This window comes from Scyliorhinus canicula, chromosome 4 (assembly GCF_902713615.1).
Source record: "Scyliorhinus canicula chromosome 4, sScyCan1.1, whole genome shotgun sequence".
Classification (NCBI taxonomy): Eukaryota; Metazoa; Chordata; class Chondrichthyes; order Carcharhiniformes; family Scyliorhinidae; genus Scyliorhinus; species Scyliorhinus canicula.
The window spans coordinates 139,645,329-139,666,446 of NC_052149.1; the positions used below are offsets into that span (position 1 = coordinate 139,645,329).

The following is a 21,118-nucleotide window of genomic DNA, read 5'->3' on the forward strand; positions in this document are numbered from 1 at the left end:
GTAAATGATGTGACGCAAGCAGATTCCATGGATTTCTAAACAACCTACCCAGACATTCATTATATTGCACGGTGGCCTAGTGGTTAGCACAACCGCCTCGCGGCGCTGAGGTCCCAGGTTCAATCCCAGCTCTGGGTCACTGTCCGTGTGGAGTTTGCACATTCTCCCCGTGTCTGCATGGGTTTCGCCCCCACAACCAAAAAATGTGCAGAGTAGGTGTATTGGCCACGCTAAATTGCCCCTTAATTGGAAAAAATAATTGGGTAATCTAAATTTATAAAAAAATAAAAAATTGCAGATGACACGAAGGTCGGTGGAGTTGTGGATAGTGCTGAAGGATGTTATAGGATACAGAGGGACATAGATAAGCTGCAGAGCTGGCTGAGAGGTGGCAGATGGAGTTTAATGCGGAAAAGTGTGAGGTGGTTCACTTTGGAAGGAGTAACAGGAATGCAGAGTACTGGGCTAATGGCAAGATTCTTGGTAGTGTAGATGAACAGAGAGATCTCGGCATCCAGGTACATAAATCCCTGAAAGTTGCCACCCAGGTTAATAGGGCTGTTAAGAAGGCATATGGTGTGCTAGCCTTTATAAGCAGGGGGATTGAGTTTCGGAACCACAAAGTCATGCTGCAGCTGTACATAACTCTGGTGCGGCCGCACCTGGAGTACTGCGTGCAGTTCTGGTCACCACATATAGGAAGGATGTGGAAGCTTTGGAAAGGGTTCAGAGGAGATTTGCTAGGATGTTGCCTGGTATGGAGGGAAGGTCTTACGAGGAAAGGCTCAGGGAATTGAGGTTGTTTTTGTTAGAGAGGAGAAGGCTGAGAGGTGACTTAATAGAGACATTTAAGATAGTCAGAGGGTTAGATAGGCTGGACAGTGAGAGTCTTTTTCCTCGGATGGTGATGACCAACACGAGGGGACATAGCTTTAAATTGAGGGGTGATAGATATAGGACAGATGTCAGAGGCAGTTTCTTTACTCAGAGAGTAGTAGGGGTGTGGCACACCCTGCCTGCAACAGTAGTAGACTCGCCAACTTTAAGGGCATTTAAGTGGTCACTGGACAGACATATGGATGAAAATGGAATAGTGTAGGTCAGATAGGCTTCAGACGGTTTCACAGGTCGGCGCAACATCGAGGGCCGAAGGGCCTGTACTGCGCTGTAGTGTTCTATGTTCTATGTTCTATTGTGAGCCGACTAGTCTCACTGAAACTCTGGGAGGAAGTTTGGCAGATGACGTATAATGTGGGAAAATGTGAACTTGTTCACTTTGGCAGGACAAAAATTGTTGAAAGAGAGAGAGATCACAGAACACTGAGGTACAGAGGGATCTGGGTGTCCTGATACATGAATTAGAAACAGTTAGTATACAGGTGCAGCAAGTGATTAGGAAGGCAAATGGAATGCTGTCTTTTATTTCAAGGGGACTGAAATATAAAATTAGAGATGCTTTGCGACAATTGGACACAGCATTGATAAGACCACATATAGAGTACTGTGTACAATTTGGGTCTCCATATTTGAGAAAGGACGTAAACGTGTTTGAAGCAGTTCAGAGAAGGTTCATAGAACATAGAACATAGAACAGTACAGCACAGAACAGGCCCTTCGGCCCTCGATGTGCCGAGCAATGATCACCCTACTCAAGTCAACGTATCCACCCTATACCAGTTCACTCAACTGATACCTATGTTAGGGGCAGGGATTATCTTTTGAGGCCTGTATCCACTTGAGTTTAGAAGAATTCCAAGTTAGTTTATTGAAACATAACAGTTGGCAGGGTAGATATTGAAAGGACGTTTTCCCTTCTGAGTAAAACTAGAATAATGGCACACAGTTTAAAAATAAGTGATCTCCCATTTAAGACGAAGCTTCCACATCCTTCCTATATGTGGTGACCAGAACTGCACGCAATACTCCAGGTGCGGCCGCACCAGAGTAATGTACAGCTGCAGCATGACCTTGTGGTTCCGAAACTCAATCCCCCTGCTTATAAAGGCTAGCACACCATATGCCTTCTTAACAGCCCTATTAGCCTGGGTGGCAACTTTCAGGGATTTATGTACCTGCCACCTTCAATATTCACTCCCTCCACCACCAATGCACAGTGGTAGTTGTGGGTACCAATGGACAAGATGCGCTGCAGGAACACTCCAAGCCACACACCATCCTAAGATGGAAATATATCACTAGGGTAGCACGGTGGTTAGCACTGTTGCCTACGCCGCTGAGGACCCGGGTCACTGTCTGTGGTGAGTTGCACATTCTCCCCATATCTGCGTTGGTTTCACCCCAACATATGGGCAGCACGGTAGCATAGTGGTTAGCACAGTTGCTTCATAGCTCCAGGGTCTGAGGTTAGATTCCTGGTTTGGGTCACTGTCTGTGTTGAGTCTGCACATTCTCCCCGTGTGTGCGTGGGTTCCTCCGGGTGCTCCGGTTTCCTCCCACAGTCCAAAGATGTACAGGTTAGGTGGATTGGCGATTCTAAATTGCACTTAGTGTTCAAAAAGGTTACTTAGGGTGACTGGGTTACGAGTTTAAAGGGGGATAGGGTGTGGGGCTTGGGCAGGATGCTCTTTCCAAGGCTGGTGCAGACTCAAAGGGCTGAATGGCCTCCTTCTGTACTGTAAATTTTATGAAATTCTATGAAAACCCCCCAGAACCCAAAGATCTGCAGGTTAGATGGATTGTCCATGCTAAATTTCCCCTTAATTGGAAAAAAATAAAGTTAAGCCTGAACCTATGCTCAATGGAAGGTCTTTCTTTCTCTCGATAATTTTTTAATTCTTTTTTTGGTTCACCTCTCTTTTCCGTTCTTTCTCTGCCTAGAATCAAAGGGTGGCATCTTACCAGGACTGTTTAGGTGGCTTTCACTGTGAAACTGGGGGGAAAGTACGATTGAAAGGTATCGGGTGGGTAGACCAATGGATTCCTGCCTTTGATTGATCATGCTGGAGGCACGGTGGAAGCAACAAGGGCTGTCTCATTGGCAGCAGTGGGTAGCCAATTTAGTGCCCATTTGTGGCAGATTGGGGCCAGCTGGATGGGTTCCACGCTTAGGCCAAAACCTGACAGTGCCTGGATGTGGCTTGCTAGTGGCTGGTCAGGGGGCAAGCCCCGGATGCCTCTTATTCTTAAATCCTCACCAACCAAAGCATCAGGGGTCAATGGGCTACAGCTGCAGACACAGACCGTCCAATAGGAGGGGGTTCCCTTCCCTGTACCCCTCCCTATTCCCCTCCCTGCATGGGTGGCCTGAAAATTACCAACCTCTTCAGAGGGTGCCTCAAGATGGCAGCAACCTTGTGGTCCACTCCTACAGTGGCAGCACCCACATCTGCTGTCTGACAGGGCCGGCAGCCTCAGGAACTCACCCACCTGTTTTAATTGGATGGCAGACAGAGAGGTGTCCAGTCAGAAGACTACCTCCCGAATGCATCAATGGGAGGGTTGCCAGCAATCACGGGGATGGGCCTGGAAATTGGCGTGATTATTCTTTCTTTCAAATATTTTTATTGAGCGTTTGACATTTTATTCATTCACAGGGCCGGGCCAAACAAGACCAACACATATAACAACAAAAGAAGTAGTTCCAACCAACAGCTGTAACATTTTCCCCCTCTTAACGAAAATACTTCTCTTGCAGACTTTACATTGCCAGACTTGACCAAAACATGTCATTACAGTGGTTTATGTACATTGTGGTTCAGGCATTAATTTGCCAGCAAAACGGTTACTTGTAGTTTCTTTCCCTTCTGCCTACCTCCTGTGTTTCCATTGGGTGCATTCGCCCCTTCCCTTCTTTCTCTCCCCCCACCCCAAGGAAGAGAACTTTATAAAAGCAAATTACTGTGGATGCTGGAATCTGAAACGAAAGGGAAAATGCTGGAAAACCTCAGCAAGTCTGGTAGCATCTGTAGGGAGAGAAAAGAGCTAACGTTTAGAGTCCGATGACTCTTTGTCAAGTTGACTGTCCTCACACTCCTCCCAGTCCATGGTCTCTCACAAAATCCTTTGTCTCCTCTGGCAAGACAAAATAAAATTCCTGCTTTTGATGCATCGCCCACAAGGGACCAGGGTACAAAACACCGAACTTCACCCCCTTTTTTGTAGAGGTGGCCTTTATTCGATTATACCCAGTCCTCCACTTGGCCAGCTCCGTACCAAGGTCCTGGTAAATCCGCAGCTCACTCCTCTGTCAGTAGTATCACTCCTTGGTCTGTCTCTCCCACCTCAGGATTCTCTCTTTATCTGGGAACCGATGCAGCCTCACCACCATCGCCCTCGGCGGCTGCCCCACCTGTGGCCTCCTCCTCAACACTCTGTGCGCCCGATCCACCTTCAGGGGCCGGTTAAAGGCCCCCTCCCTATCAGCTTCTCCAACATGCTCGCCACAAACTTGGCGGCCTCTGCACCTTCAGTGCCTTTGGGCATCCTAACGACCCTCACGGTTTGCCTCCTGGAATGGTTATCAAGTTCCTTCAGCTTCTCTCTCAGCCTCTTGTGGCTATTCATCACCACCCCTATCTCCGCCTCCAGCAAGGTTAGCCAATCCTCAAGCTCCACCACCGACTCCTCCACCTTCTGGATTGGCAGGCCCTGAGCCTCCTGTCTCTGCTTCACCCACTCGATCGCCGCCCTAAGAAGCTCCACCACCTCGGCCAAATCCTCTAAGGTTTCTTTCCTCTACTGCTGGAATTTGCCATTTAGGAATTCCACCAGCTGCTCCCTCGACCATTGGGCAAGCAGCTCTGGCCTCTTGCTCTCCTCCATCTTCACCTGTGTAGCACCATGAAAACTTTCCTGATCCAACTGCTGTCTCAAACGGGATTATTATTTAAACGATAAAATATCAAAGCATGCCGCTGTGCAGAGAGACCTGGGTGTGCTAGTGCATGAGTCACAGAAAGTTGGTTTACAGGTGCAACAGCTGATTAAGAAGGCAAATGGAATTTTGTCCTTCATTGCTAGAGGGATGGAGTTTAAAACTAGGGAGGTTATGTTGCAATTGTATAAGGTGTTAGTGAGGCCACACCTGGAGTATTGTGTTCAGTTTTTGTCTCCTTACTTGAGAAAGGACGTACTGGCGCTGGAGGGTGTGCAAAGGAGATTCACTAGGTTAATTCCAGAGCTGAAGGGGTTGGATTACAAGGAGAGGTTGAGTAGACTGGGACTGTAGTCATTGGAATTTAGAAGGATGAGGGGGGATCTTATAGAAACATTTAAAATTATGAAGGGAATAGATAGGATAGATGCGGGCAGGTTGTTTCCACTGGCAGGTGAAAGCAGAACTGGGGGGGGGGGGGGGGGGGCATAGCCTCAAAATAAGGGGAAGTAGATTTAGGACTGAGTTTAGGAGGAACGTCTTCACCCAAAGGGTTGTGAATCTATGGAATTCCTTGCCCAGTGAAGCAGTTGAGGCTCCTTCATTAAATGTTTTTAAGGTAAAGATAGATAGTTTTTTGAAGAATAAAGGGATTAAGGGTTATGGTGTTTGGGCCGGAAAGTGGAGCTGAGTCCACAAAAGATCAGCCATGATCTCATTGAATGGCGGAGCAGGCTCGAGGGGCCAGATGGCCTACTCCTGTTCCTAGTTCTTATGTTCTTATGTTCTTCCTTGTGGCGCTCCTCGTCCACTGATCCATACACCAACCTCACCAGAGGAATATTACCTTCCCTGGGCACTCATGCACCGTTTACCCTCAAACAGCACGTAATTCGGGTGGGGAAGGACAGAAAAAAAAAACACCCTGAACGGAAGCCACCAAATGTGCTGCCACACACTCCATGGCCGCCACCAGAAGTTGGCTTGGAGATAATCTAAGGAACTGATGAGGAACTGTTCAACCTATGCCACCTTCAATCCAAAACTAAAAACACTCCAACCTCAGTTATTGAGCTTCAATATGCAAATAATGCTTGTGTGCGCTCATTCAGAACCAAGCTCAGGTCATTGTCAATTCCTTCTCCAAAGCATAGGAGAACATAGGCCTTTCACTAAATGCCCATAAATAGAAGGTCTTCTTCCAACCAGCTCGCAAAGCACAACATGTATCCCTGTTGATTTAAGATCAATGGCAAGATCCTGGAAAATATGCAAGATTTTCCGTATCCTGTGAGCCTCTTTTTGCTAAAGCTCACATAGACTACAAAATTCATCATTAACTCCAATGTGCCAGCTTGACTGAGGAAAAGAGTATTTGAAGGCCAGGACCCCATACCCAAGATCACGATGGTTTACTGGGCAGCAGTGATTCCCTGCACTCCTATATGGTTTGGAGACATGGACAACATACTGCAGCCACCTCAAACATTGAAGAAGTATCATAATGGTGGCGTCACAAGAGCCTCCAAACCTGGTGGTAAGAAAGGCAGTCCAACGGTGGTGTCCTCACTCGAGGTAACATGCTCAGCATCTGGGCGGCAATCACTCAGAATCAACTCTGCTGGGCAGGACATGTCATCCATTAACTTGGCACAGATTCACTCAGCAATTCCCTCAGAACTCAGTTGTGACAGGAGACTTCCGGGGGACAGCAGAAACTCTTTAGTTATGTCCTCGAAAGTATCCCTGAGAACATCAAACATCTCCAGCGACTCGTGAAGTCCCTGGCTTGAGAGCGACCAAAATGGAGAATTTTATTTGTGAAGGCACTGAACATGTTGAGAGACTTTGTTGGGAACACGCAGAGTGCACAAACCTCCAAACACCTCATCTTCCCCAATCCTTAAAGCGCTACCTGCCCTACATGTGGCAGAGTCTGCAGATCATGCATTTGACTTATTGGTCATCTCTGAACCCATCAAACTGGAGTGGAAGAAAGCTGTATGAGATCCAAAGGGACTGCCTGCTCCACCATACAACTGACAAAATACAATTGCCTTTTTTCTTTCCAGACAGATTTTGAAAATAACCTGACATATTCTGAAAATAATGATCAGGCCAGTGAGATTCTCTCCTACCAACCTGAAGGGACTGTGATTGCTGTGCTGAACTATATATTTTTATGTGGTTACTCTCTTTTTTCCATATCCATGGGTGGTATCGTTCTTTGAAAGCTTTCAGTGGATTTATTTAAGACAGTTCGGCTCAGATAAACTTGCCCGAAGATAACTTTGGACCAATTAAATAAATTTAGATAAGTGTTAAATTCGGAAGAGCTGCCAATCAAACATATGAGCATGTTAACAATATGTCTGTCGTTGAATTGAATTGTTTGGCCATATCCTTGGAAACTTGGCTTGGACAAAACATCTTGTTAACATCTGCATCAAAATAAGCTGTTTTTCTGGAAATGAAGCTGAGTTAAATTCATTGTGCACTGTATATCAGCTACAAAAGTTTCATTTTCACATCATACACAATACATGCCAAGGTGCACCTCTTGTTTGGGCTAGAATTCTGCATATGTGCCTCCTGATCAAGCAACACTCCAGCTTATTTATTCATTCTTGCACGTCTACTACCTTCAACAGACTGCACCCAGCCTGTTCTTGCCTTAATGTATTTTAAATTCCAGCCTATTAGCCACCATACAGAATGTGAAGGAGTGCACAGCCTGAGGAATGAGGAATACAGTGTGCACAGGTGAATGTTCTGTAAATCGAAATGCTTGATGTGAATCAAGAAAAACATCAAATTACATTCATATTGCACTACTAAATGCCCCAAAACACTTCACTGGAGCATTATGAAACAAAATTTTAGTTTGCACCACATAAGGAAATATTAGATCAGCTGATCAAAGGTTTGGTCAAAAGGTAGTTTTAGGAAGCATCTTAAAAGAGGAGAGAAAGGTGTAGGAGTTGAGGGTGGGAATTCTATCCAACCGCTTTGAACATTCACTGGCAGCAGTGCGTACTATCTACAACGGGGTTTTTCAAACTCAGGGTCGCAACTGCGGGTGGGTTGAAAGCAGGTGTTGGGAGGGTCGAGGAGTGATCGGTCGCAACATTCCTGATTATGGGAGAAGCACACAACGGCCAAGACTGGCTTTTAAAAATGTCGGCTGTGACCGGCTTTCAAGAATGCCGGCTGTCCCACGCATGCCCCCTCAGCCGGATCTGGCAGTGCGCAGGCTGGAGTCCAGCGTGGCAGACCACGATCTCCTGATGTCAATGTGCTGTCCCAGGACCAGATTTGTTTTTAAATGATGGAGTCTTCTCGCCCAAAATGACGGCAGAGAACAGTACACTGACATCACGCACCCTGTATGTCAGTGCTTTGGGGGTGAAATCACGGAGAAGAGTTTCCTCCATTTTGTAGCTGCCAGCAAGCAAGCAACAGGACTGAAGAATTGAAAATGGATCGTTTCATAATAAGGAAGAGAAGGCCAGAGACACAAACGGGCCAGGATCTCGCAACTAAATCTCCTGGAGAGAGCTGCCAGGAGATTCCACGGCAAGACAAAGCAGTGGCGGTGTGAGCTTCTCGGGCTCATCCACAGCAAGTCAAAGCAGTGCTGGTGTGAGCTCCAGGGCGTCTGGTGAACAAACCATTAAGAAGAAGATGAAATCTGGAACAACGCAATACAAAGATAATTTCTTGAGGTATGGCTTTATTAATTGTGCCAATGCAAAAAACCCGGGAATCGCAGGATGCAAAGCCCTTGTCTGTTATATGCAAATGCATGGAAAATAAAAGTTTAATACCCACAAAACTGCAAAAGCATTTTAAGACTTGCGTATGGTGAGTTCGAGGACAAACTTCTTGATTTATTTCGAAGGATGCAGCGAGAGCTTAAATCGTCAGTTGAAATCCTTAGCAGAAATGTACACTGGGTGACTGACAAAGCACAATTAGTCTTTTACTTGGTAGCTTACTGTGTAGCTAAAGATAAAACACTCCACATTCTAACAGAGATATTAATTCTCCCTGCAGCAATAGACATAGTTCGTACGGTCCTAGATGAGAGGTTAGCTGAAAAACGGAAATGCAACTCACTTAGTGGCTCGCCGAATTTGAAATATTGCTGTGAATTTAGAAGCCCAGTTTATTTTTCATTTAAACTCGGCACAGAAGTTCTCAATACAACTGGATGAAAGAACAGACGTTTCAGATTGCGCAACCGTGCTAGTTTACGTTAGGTATGTTTGGCACAATGAATTTGTTGAGGATTTGCTGTGTTGCCTGACATTACCAACACAGCATAGCGATTTATGGAGCATTGAATAGATCATGAGGCATTGTCATCGAAGGAATTCCATCTGATCTTGAAGTGATGTTGAAAGGAATTGTGAAATTTGTGAATTTCATTAAAAGCAGCACACTCAATACCAGCCTTTTTGAGACTTTGTGTTCTGATATGGGGGCTGAACACATAGTTATTGTTCCACACAGAAGTACGTTGGCTGTCAAGGGTCGGATGCTTGTCAGAGTTTAGCAACTGAAGTATTAGATCCTCCTTGATAAATTGTCTCCTCTGGCCGATTTGTTTGGTGATGAAAATTGGATGCTAACTATGTATTACCTTGCAGACATCTTTTTAATTCTAAATGAACTGAACCTCAAATTGCATGGGAAGGATGATGATTAATTTTGGCACTGTGAAGAAATAGATGCTTTCCAAAAGTCATTGAAAGTTTGGCAAGTGCGAGTACAAAGCCAAACTACTAATGAACCCCACATTGCTATGACACATCGAAGAAAACAGTTAGTTTTAGTATTAGTATTAGTAAGGGAACTGTCAATAGACTGGCAAGCCTTATTCAGTCGCATCTGGATGCGCTGATTAACAAAGTTTCGCATTACCTTCCAGAGGAGAAGTTTCAGATTTTGAGAGAGAAGTGGCGGGTGAAAAATCCTTTGGGGTTTGAGACACCGGAATTAATTATTACTTGTAGCGGACTCCAAATGAAGAGACTGAACTGTGTCTCACTTGTGACAGCACATTATAAACATGCCACAAGTCAATGAGGCTGTCAGCATTCTTGGGTAGTACCTCTGAGGAGTATCCAGTGCTGAGTAAAACAAGCATTTTGTTGCTTTTGCCCTTCGCAATGACCTTCATGTGTGAGATTGGATTTTCTGCCCTCACAAAGATGAAGACAGCACAAAGGAACCAGCTGAACTGTACACCTGATACGCATATAGCCCTCTCCTCCTCTGAACCTGATTGGAGTGAGATCGTGAGGACCAAACAGGTTCACATGTCGCATTAAACGTAAGAGAAAATGGTGCGTTGCAAAGGTCTGCCGGCATAGGTCCCGAAGGTCGGTTGGTAAAAGTGGGTCCCGGGAAACAAAGTGTGAAAAACACTGAACAAAGAACAAAGAAAAGTACAGCACAGGAACAGGCCCTTCGGCCCTCCAAGCCTGTGCCGACCATGCTGCCTGTCTAAACTAAAATGTTCTACACTTTCTGGGTCCATATCCCTCTATTCCCATCCTATTCATGTATTTGTCCAGATGCCCCTTAAATGTCACGATCGTCCCTGCTTCCACCACCTCCTCCGGCAGCGAGTTCAAGGTACCCTCTGTGTAAAAATACTTGCCTCGTACATCTCCTCTAAACCTTGCCCCTCGCTCCTTAAACCTATGCCCCCTAGTAATTGACCCCTCTACCATGGGGAAAAGCCTCTAACTATCCACTCTGTCTATGCCCCTCAATTTTGTAGACCTCTATCAGGTCGCCCCTCAACCTCCGTCGTTCCAGTGAGAACAAACAGAGTTTATTCAACCGCTCCTCATAGCTAATGCCCTCCATACCAGGCAACATCCTGGTAAATTGATTATGTGCAGCACGGTAGCATAGTGGTTAGCATCAATGCTTCACAGCTCCAGGGTCCCAGGTTCGATTCCCGGCTGGGTCACTGTCTGTGCGGAGTCTGCACGTCCTCCCCGTGTGTGCGTGGGTTTCCTCCAGGTGCTCCGGTTTCCTCCCACAGTCCAAAGATGTGCGGGTTAGGTGGATTGGCCATGCTAAATTGCCCGTAGTGTCCTAAAAAGTAAGGTTAAGTGGGAGTTGTTGGGTTACGGGTATAGGGTGGATATGTGAGTTTGAGTAGGGTGATCATTGCTCGGCACAACATCGAGGGCCGAAGGGCCTGTTCTGTGCTGTACTGTTCTAAATTCTAAAAATCTAAATCTCTTCTGCACCCTCTCTGAAGCATCCACATCCTTCTGGTAGTGTGACTGATTTACAAGATGCACTGCAGCAACTCACCAAGACTCCTTTGACAGCATCTTTTGAATCTGAGACCTTTACCACCAGCAGACAGATGAGAATATCACCACTTGCAAGTTCTCCTCTAAACCATGCACTATCCTGCCTTGGAACAATATCATCGTTACTTCACTGTCACTGGGTCAAAATCCTAGAACTCCTTCCCTATCGACCTATCTATACCACATGGACTGTTGTGGTTCAAGAAGGCAGTTTGCCACGACCTTCTCAAGGGCAATTCAGCATGGGCAACAAATGCTAGCTCTGCCAATGACACCCACAAGTGAATAGCTTTTAAAAAATTAGAGAATTCCATGCTGCTCCGAACATTAGTTCTGCACAGCAAGCCACAATTAATATAACATAATGGACTCCAGGTTCAAAGCCCAATGCTGTAAATGAACCTGAACTGAATAATGAGTTTCTTACGTACAAAATCAGTTTGTTTCCCTGTTAACACTTTGCAAACTTGATTTTACAGATTGTGATTCTCAAACATTGATTGCTGCCAGTGCTTATTTATCCCTGTCAATCTAATTTCTTCTAGCTAGTCTCCATTTCGATTGATTGATTGGTTAATTGAATCTCGACAGCTCCTGGTGCCTCCAATCTCAGGTCATTGACTCAAAACAGCCCCACATTCTTAGATCTTCACCTGGCAGAACATAAAGCAACAGCAGTCATAAAACCATTAGGGTTCATGCAATGTACTCTCAGTGGGACAATATGTTCTGTTTATGTCTTGCTGCCTGGGGCAACCTTGATAATTCTGCTATATTCTCCCTAACAGGCTTTGCCTGTCTCTCCATCTGAAAACACGGCCAAGCTTTTGGTCACCTACCCTATTTTTTCATTGTGGCTCAGTGTAAAATATTTGGCTGATAACATTCTCCAGAAGCCCCTTGAGACGTTTTCCTACGTTTTAAGGTGCTATATGAATGCAAGCTTTATTGTTGAGGCGATATTTTAAACACAGATACGAGCTGTAATGTGTTCTTCGATTGTTTCTCAAGGAGGTTGAAGAGTGAATGCTGGCATTGCTGTCAGGAGAGCAGGACTGCTTTTTTCACTGCTACGTAAGGTGCTGGTAATTGGTTGCAAGGTTCCCCTACTGTACAGCCTCTAACGTGACTGCTTAGATTAATGGGAGCAGGCTTCAGCAAGACTTGCAGACTGCGTGGTTTGAAATTGGAGAAGGGAGATGTCTATAAACGTCTCGATTATACTGCATACAACCGCTTCAGGTTCCAGACAGTGAATTTCTTAAAAGGTTATTTTTTAACTTCACCTGAAGATTAAAGCTTTTGGTGTATTTATTTTGACAAACAATAATCTGCTTCTGCTACATTTTATTTCGTTGATTCAGTCGAGACTAAATATTGACTCGGCTGCTACTAACTTGCAGTTCCTGTGACACGGGGGGTGAGTTTTGGCAGCATTGCTTGGAGTGTTTGATGGTGCTCTTAGTCAGCATTTCCTGATCTGATGGACAACGGCCAATGATTTCAGCATCCTGGGTGCCTTGGGATTTGTATAGCATTCCTACCGAAATGCAAGGCTGTGCACTCTGGTGTGTGAAGAGGCAAGCATGGTGAATCTGTGTACACCAAGCCATGACCAGTGTACACCTCCATCAGCCCAGCCGAGTTGTGAAGGAATAAATCCGCATCTTACCTGGGGGAGAATGAGAAGTGTCATCCACGTGGACTGAAGAGGCTGTTCTTTATTTTGTCTTTTGGAAGATGAAATGCTTCTCTCGGTATCTGCCTTACATCTTCAGACCTCCCAGTACAATCTTCTCATCAAGCTGTTACACAGAAGGTAGTATATGAAGGGGCGGAAAGCGGAGGACGTTTGCGGGGGGCGGGGTGGTTTTTAACTGACATATAGTATTGCAGCCCTTATCAGTCGTAAAATATTTTAATTGTTAATAAAGCCTTGTAGAGGTGCACAAAGCACTTTAAATTCGTCGATATGCAAAGTTCCAAGACTGTCATTAATTAAGGTACCACTGTAGCAAATCATGCATTTTTTAAGTCTCATGACTGCATGTAGCGACTCTTAAAACATTTTAATTAGTTTGACCAATTGCAGTATATTTAGTAGTATCATGCTGCTTGTGTACAATTCAGACTGGAGAGCATAACTAATGAATTATAAAGAAGAATGATAGGAAACACATTAAATATTGATGTAGAAAGCAAGGATGAGCTATTGAGCAGCTGGATGTGTACTACTATAGTAGTTTGTGTGGCCAGTCTCTCCGACTGGTGTTTAAGAAGATTATTTTTTTTTTAAAGTCTGGTGTAATTTGCTTTCAATGTTTACTTCTATATTTTTAGTGCTGCTCTTTTGAAATGTGCTATAGACTTTTTCTTCAGGGGATGTGGGCGTCACCAGCTAAGGCAGCATTTATTGCTCTTGTACTAAGTGGTTTGCTCGGCCATTTCAGAGGGCATTTCAAATAAAAGTCAACCTACATTGCTGTGGGTCTGAAGTCAGTCTGGTAAATATGGCAGATTTCCCTCTCTAAAGGACATTAGTGAACTACAGATGGGTGTTTACGATGGTGGTTTCATGATTTTTAGTTACAGATTTTGATCTGCTCTGGTGGAATTCGAACCCAGGTATCCAAAGGCCCTGGTTCTCTGGATTACTAGTCCAGTGACAATACCACTACACAATCACCTCCTCTTGCTATTGTCTATCTGGGTTAGGACTTTGTAAAGCGCCTGACTTCACTCGCCAGATCACTTCTGATCAAACTTTCTCTTTGGTTTGGTGCACAGAAGCTGGACGAGCCTAATGCTGCTATAATTCCTTAATTGCATAGTGTGTTTGTTGTAACAATATGATGACTGATAGAATTTCTACAGTCTAGTGCAAAACACTGAAACATTGTACACATATTTGTATGTGGCGTCCAGCAGACGGACAAACCAACGTTGCTAGAAATACTGCGATTATGGTAGATTCTTTGAAACTCTCTTCGTGCTCTTTTGACCAGAAACTGCTGGAGATTACATTTATAAAATAGGTTCTTGTGAAGCAATTGGGTCTTCAATTATTTGACAGTGAGGTTGGATGAAGGAGAGCTTTCAATGTGATTTTTAAGACCTGGAATTCTCATTATTTTCCAATGGGAAATGTGTAACAAAGTGTTTGTTTTAGTTTGTCAGTAGAATGCTGATTCACGCTCTGTTTCAGATTCTCAAATGGATTGTGCCTTTTCTCATGCGGTGCCTATCTGGGTCACGACTAATGAAAAGCATGTAATATGACTTTTCAGTGCCAAGCCTACAGCAGATTTCTACAGTGCAGCAGTATGCTACTGTGAAACTCTCCACCCAAATTGATACGGTGGGGTCTGCAGTATTGCTGTTGTGTTTATACACACACACATATACAGCCAGGCACACACAATTCTTGTGTTGAAGCACATTAACAAGATGACAACAAACCAGAGAATGTTGGATAAAGTGTGGGTTGGCATTAGAGGGAAGTGAAAGCTTTTTTTGCGTGCATTGTGAAAATGGATATTTTGCAATTTGTGCAAAACCTTCTTAAATTAATTCATGTCTCAATTATAACTGGATGATCAGACCTGCTGAACTTGAGGCATTTTAAATTGGGTTGGCCCGTCTTACTGTTTTTGTTCATGCGGAAATTGCCAACCTTCCGTATTTAAGCTGCTCTGTCTAAAGCATGGCCCTTCATTGCCTGCTGTGCTCACTCCTAATAATTACAATGCTCAGTTCCGGATGCTTGAAGCCGTGTTTAGAATTTTAACCCTTTAGAATGCCAGCAACAATTGTTCTCTGTGTCGGCTACTCGTTAATACGCCAGTGCATACACTGTGAGACTCCAGCATCTTTCACTCCATAGGCTGCAGGCAAATCTCAGAAGTTGTCTTTCTGTGGCAGCCAGATTTCAGTTCACATTTGTCGATTACAATAACATAGAAGCATATGGAGGCCAATCAGCTTCCTGTACTTCTATTCAGTGAAATCATAATTGATATGTACCCTAACTCATAAGTCTTTGCTCCATATCATTCTATACCTTTGTCTCGCAGAAATCTATCGATCTCTATTTCATAAAATTTGTAAAACCATTCCCAATATTTAGTCATTTCATTTCTGCAAAAAATAGTACTTATAAATACGATAAAAATGAAGCAACTGTGTTTCCCATCTTCACTTTTTCCCATTTTTGTTTAAAATTATTTTTAAAAACATTTTAAGTTGAAAACTCTTAACTGCTCATTTTTGCTTCTGCCATTCATTTTGGACTTTGGCTTTTTAGGCCACAAGACAATGAAGGTGCATTCTCGGTCAGGTTATGCCAGGATAAATGGCAAGTATATTTAGGACAGGTTAAAGAGGTTTATTTTCAGAAGACTCTTCGAGAAGAGGTTTAGTGAAAGAATTGCTGGGGTTAGAGTTCTAGCAGAGGAAAAGTTCAGCTGGGTGACTGGTAGAACTATGAACAGTCAGGGCTGTACAAGAGTCCAGGATTGGAAGTGCAGAGATTTTTGCCATTTGTGGGCTGGGGGACGTTAGGAGGGGGGGGGGGGGGGGGGGGGTGCTGCTGGTGAGGAATTGGAGGGATTTAAAAATGAGGCTGGGTATTTAAAAATTGAGGCGTTACTGTAGTTGGAGCCAATTAGGTGAGTGAACACAGGGTTGCTGCTTGAATGGACCTTGGTGCAAGTTAAGATATGGACAACAGAGCTTTGAATGAGTTCAAGTTTCATGATGGTTCACAGGCGTGAGACTGGCCAGGAGAACATTAGAATAGTTGAGTCTGGTAACAAAGGCATGGATGAGGCTTTCAGTATAGTTGAAATGAGGCAGAGATGGTGAATATGAGAGAGGTGGAACTGAGAAGTTGGTATTGGAGACGATTTGGGATCAGAAGCTCATCTCTGAGTCCGATAGAACCCCAAGTTTGAAAACATAGATTGGCTATGACTGTTGCCAGAACAAAGTGCCCAAATCATGGCACAATGGCTAGCACTGCTGCCTCACAGCACCAGGGACCCGGGTTTGATTCTGACCTTGGGTGACTGTATGGATTTTGCATATTCTCCCTGTGTCTGCGTGCGGTTTCTCCAGGTCCTCCTGTTTCCTTCTGGAGTCCAAAAGTTAGGTGGATTGGCAATGCCTCTTAGTGTCCAAAGATTAGGTGGGCTTACGGGGTTAGGGCGGGGTTGTAGGTCTCGGTCGGGTCCTTTTTCGGAGGTAGGTGTAGGTTGATGGGTTGAATGGCCTCCTGCACTGTAGGAATTCTCTGATGCTGCAAATCTATTGCCCTCAGGAAGACTAGGACCTGTTGAGATGAGCAGTTTGAGAACAATAGGCATTTTTGTCTCAAGTAGGTCTCCTGTAGCATAATGATTTTTGAGACGTTTGTTTCTCTCTCTCTCTTTCTCCCACCCCCACTCCTAGGCCATGTCTATCTTAATGCTGCCGATGAAATTAAAGTTCAAGAACAACAAGCATGAACAACAAGCATAAGCAATGGTACTAAGAATAGTATTGACCATTACAGTACAAAAATATACTTAATATATTTGAAGTACATAAATCATGACATTTTATTTTCAATTTGCTGCATTTATTGGGATAATCTACTCAAGGGTCTTAGTTCCTGTTGCCAAACTTTAGCCATTATACTTGATTGTTCGGCTGAAATTACACCAGCTATCAATCACGAAGAGGTATGGAGAATACAAATAAGTGGCTAGAAAATTGCCAGTGAGAAGCCAGTATGAATTTATGAAACAACCAATTCTGACTTATCAGTTCGGAGTACCAACCAATAAAAATACATACAAAATGAGCAGGTGAACCAACCCATTTGTTGCTCATTGAAAACTTTCATTTGTCATTTATTTTATTCACTTAAGAAATTGAAATTTCTAATATCTCTTTTTTTAAAAAAAGGTTTCAGTCAGAACAAAAATGTTTCTGACTTTTTGTCTTTTAAGACCTTTGCTGTGTGGTTTTATGACCATTCCTCAGTCCAGCTCGTGTCTCGACTTCGATTGAACACTTTTCTCTCCCTAGAATAGTTGAATGGATCCTGAGAATGTGCAGTTAGTAATGTCTCTCAACCTGTATCTTGCTCTGAGGTTGCATAAAACTAATATTGTGAGGATTTATGATTTTATTTGTTTTTCCCAAAGATTTTTGTAACAAACTTAGATCACTTTCACATTTGAAATATGAACAATTGCGACTTGTCTAATATGGACTGCTCACAGATGAGGGGCGGGATTCACTGCAATCGGAAAATTGGCCCGACGCCAGCGCCAAGAACGGCGCGAACACTCCGGCGTCGTGCCAACCGGAAGTTGCGGAATTCTCCGCACTTCCGGGGGCTAGGCCGGTGCTGGAGCTGCTGGCGCCACGCCAACCGGCGCCGAAGGGACTGCGCGAATTGGCGCATGCGCAGAACCGCCGGTGTGGTTTAGTGCATGCACAGACCGACTAGCGTACTCTGGCGCATGCGCAGGGGGGTGTCTTTTCCACGCCGGCCATGGCAGAGCCCTACAGGGGCTGGCACGGAAGGAAGGAGTGCCCCCACGGCACAGGCCCGCCCGCAGATCAGTGGGCCCCGATCGTGGGCCAGCCCCCCCCCCCCCCCGAGGACCGCACCAGCTGGCCTACCAGCCAGGTCCCGCCGTGTGGGACCATGTCCAATCCACGCCGGCGGGATTGGCCAGAAACCAACGGCCGCTCAGCCCATCGGGGCCTGGAAAATTGCCGGTCGACCGGTGTGGTGTGATCCCTGCCCCCGCCTGAAAACCGGCGCCGGAGAATACGGCAGCCGGTGGCGGGGCAGGATTCACGCTGCCCCCCCCCCCCCCCCCCCCGGAATCCTCAAGGCAAGAAATTGCTGATTCGGAGGAAAGCAGGTGAAGGTGTTTGACAGTCAATTTTGGAGAAGAGACTAATCATTGAGGGTAATATGAGAGGCCAGGCCCCTGATAGTACAATAGCTGACCAGGGCAATATAAAGCCAGTTCTTCCAGTCTCTGAACTGTACCCACACCCCCACCACTTCTCTGCCCATGCTTCCAAACTCTGCCATTCGAAAACGGGACTTTGCTTCACTGTCAGTCTCATTACTAGTCTCAATGTTTGTTAACTGCTTAAACATCCTTTCCCCTGTACCCTGATATGGATACTGCCCTCAATGCTTGCAGATCCTGGAATCTCCCATCAGAGTACTCCATACTTAAGGATTCTTCTCGCAGTGATCCCAAGATTTTCCAAGTGCTTCCAGGATCCCTCTACTCAGTTGATCTTGCATCTGACATTCCCAGCCCCTCTCTCCTCCACCAGCCTGGCCTCTCCAGTAATCACATAGCTTGAGGCTGTCAAGTCAGCACCCACGCTAATGCTACTCTGCATATAGTGATGCTACAGATCCTAGCCAAATCAAGATATTTGGGTAATGTTCTTCATCAATCACATCCGGGACTGATTTTGCGCACTTCATTTATATTGTTTATCTATCCTCCACTCATTACATTGTTGCCAGAGAAATAATCCTGCTTTCACTGGAGAGATTTGGCTGTAGTTTGGGCTGTTTGCCTTAAGTCCTGTGATAAGTCAGTCCTGCCTCCAACTCATTAGTTGACACAGTGGGGGCTGAGTTTTGTTATGGAGACGGTAAACAGTAGCCATGTTTGTTTTCGGGAAACAGTTAAATTTCAGTTATTTTGCTTGGGGAAAGCCCTAATTTAGATTTCCTGTCCACTTAGAGCCAGTGAGGGTGAGGAGGGAGGTTCGTCAGATGAAACGTGGCACTCATTAGAACACCCATGGCAGCCACCACTGAGGCTGCTGGTTGTCCTGAGGGAGAGATCTGTGGTTTGTGCCAAAACCTGTCGCTGCACCAGAGGGAAGTGAGATGTCTCGGGGGAGCCGGAGTCCTGGTATCTGAGGCAGGGCAGATATTTGCTTCATCATTGCTGACCTGGATCTAATGCTGGAAGCTGTGAGGGAGAGGAGGGATGCTGCTCTCTAGAAGGGTGGCAGGAGGAGGCCACCTCTTTCTGCAGCAGAGGTATTTATCTGTATGGTGTCATCTCCCTCTGCTTCCTCTTCCTCCTCTTCCACCTTTCTGTCCTCAAACAACTGTCTCCTTCCAGGGCCTCATTGTCCAAAAGGTCCACATCTTTCTGGAAGGGTTACATTCGGGACAGTGCAGCAGACCACCACAATGGCCAAGACCCTTGCAGGAGGTTACCTGACTTGTCCAGGCACTGGCAGCGGATCATCAGTAGCTGGATGACCTGTTCAGTAGTTTTGTCCTACTGAACAGGTTACATTAGTCGTATTGGCTCTGTGCCTCTTTCTGGGGCTCTAAAAGAAGGGTCTCTTGTCCCCTATGATCCATCCAAATACTTAGAGTTTAGAGTGAAGATCTGAGGCAGCCCGGACTGGCAGGAGGTGAAAAAAACATGGCAGTGGCCAGGAAACCGAGTGCAGTCACCTGGAGAGCTCTTATTGTGGTAGCAGATCAGTTGGACATTGAGAGAATGGAAGCTCATACTGGCCTGCTGCTGGATGCCTTGATAGCCATATGGGTGTAATCAATAATACCCTGTGTCTGGAGGAATTAAGCAATGGAGGCGAAACACAGTCCCCTTTATCTGGGGTCATATTGTTGTTGAACAAATGTGCTCTCCCGCTCTGGCCAAGATAGCATCAGTGACCCGCGAGATGAAGTGGTATCGGTTTTGAGATGTCACTGGGTCGACATCTGATTTGTGGCCAGAGGTAGAAGTGAAAAAGTTCAAGTTTGAAGTGCCTTTGATGGCCATTGGCACAGCGACCAATGCTGTGAGCTTCATGGTGATCGTCAGGTACCTCTGTTTTCGGCAGACAATTCTGGGTTGAGGATTTGGTGTCTATTGCATTTGAGCCCTTTTTCCCCTCCCATGCTCTCCCGATACCTGGGGTTCTGCCCTTCTGAGAAAGGTGTTGCCCCTCATCACCATTGGGACCAAAATCTGAGAGCAGTTCCCCCATTACCAGCTGGAACCTTATTTTTGAACCAAGGACACATTAGGGCGTAGTTTACCTACCACATCCCGCCAGAATCGGTACGGGACACGGACGATAGATCCAGGGAGAGGCCTCTTACCAGGATTACCGATGGCCATTATGCCTCACGTGATCTCATGAGATCTCGCGATCTGGATCCCGCACACAATGTGTAGGACCCAGGCTCTCAGAGTGAAGTGAGCTTAAAAGCCCACATAACTATGTCTACACTGGATCGAATGGCCACCCAGCAGCTACCGGCCTCGTCGAGGAGACCACGCTGGACACTGTTTAGCACTGGTTCCCACTGTCAGAGTGCCAGGCTGACAGTGCCAAGGTACCAGGCTGACATTTTGCCCACACCAGGGATCAGGCCTGACAGTGCCATGCCTGTGAGAGGTGAGTCCCAAGGATCCCCTTATAGGTGAGTTGGGACATTGAGGGGGAGGGGGGTCCGAGGGCCACTTTAAGGGCTGGAGAGATCAGGGCACCATTTAAAAATGGCATCCCGATCTCTTTCTGCAGTGAGAATCTCTGCTAATCGGAGCTCCTCAATGCAGAAAATGACGCTAAGTGTGGCCTCGGGGAGGGGGGGTGGAGTTCCCTGCCGGTTGCTAAAATAATAACAAAGTGTTTGGAACGACCCCGCTAATCCCGCCCAGAATGAACTCTGACTTATTTTAATTAAATCATGCCTATAGTTTTCCTTGGCAGCCTTGAGCCTTGATCCCTGCTCTTCTGGGCCGCACAATACTGGAGGATTAACAACCTGTTTCAAAGCATGGGTGCTGTGTGCTCACACTTCCTGCCGCCTGTGCAAGTGCCTTACTAACTGACAGTCCCCCTTTCCCTGCTGGTCCTATTATGGGGCTAATGCCCTGGA

General features: G+C 45.6%; 1 protein-coding gene across 3 annotated transcripts in view; it reads left to right on the plus strand.

The window, feature by feature from the left end:
* The window catches only part of LOC119965044 (serine/threonine-protein phosphatase 2A 55 kDa regulatory subunit B beta isoform), a 756,912-nt gene that overhangs the window by 195,475 nt on the left and 540,319 nt on the right, over positions 1-21,118 (plus strand). Inside the window, exon 1 of one of the 3 annotated variants that reach the window (XM_038795267.1) lies at positions 12,411-12,994. The exons of the other annotated variants lie outside the window; for them this stretch is intronic. Coding sequence (XP_038651195.1) covers positions 12,916-12,994 — 79 coding nt within the window. The 5' untranslated portion in view covers positions 12,411-12,915. Of the gene's footprint in view, positions 1-12,410; positions 12,995-21,118 lie in introns of those variants that run through there. 3 annotated transcript variants of the gene reach the window in all.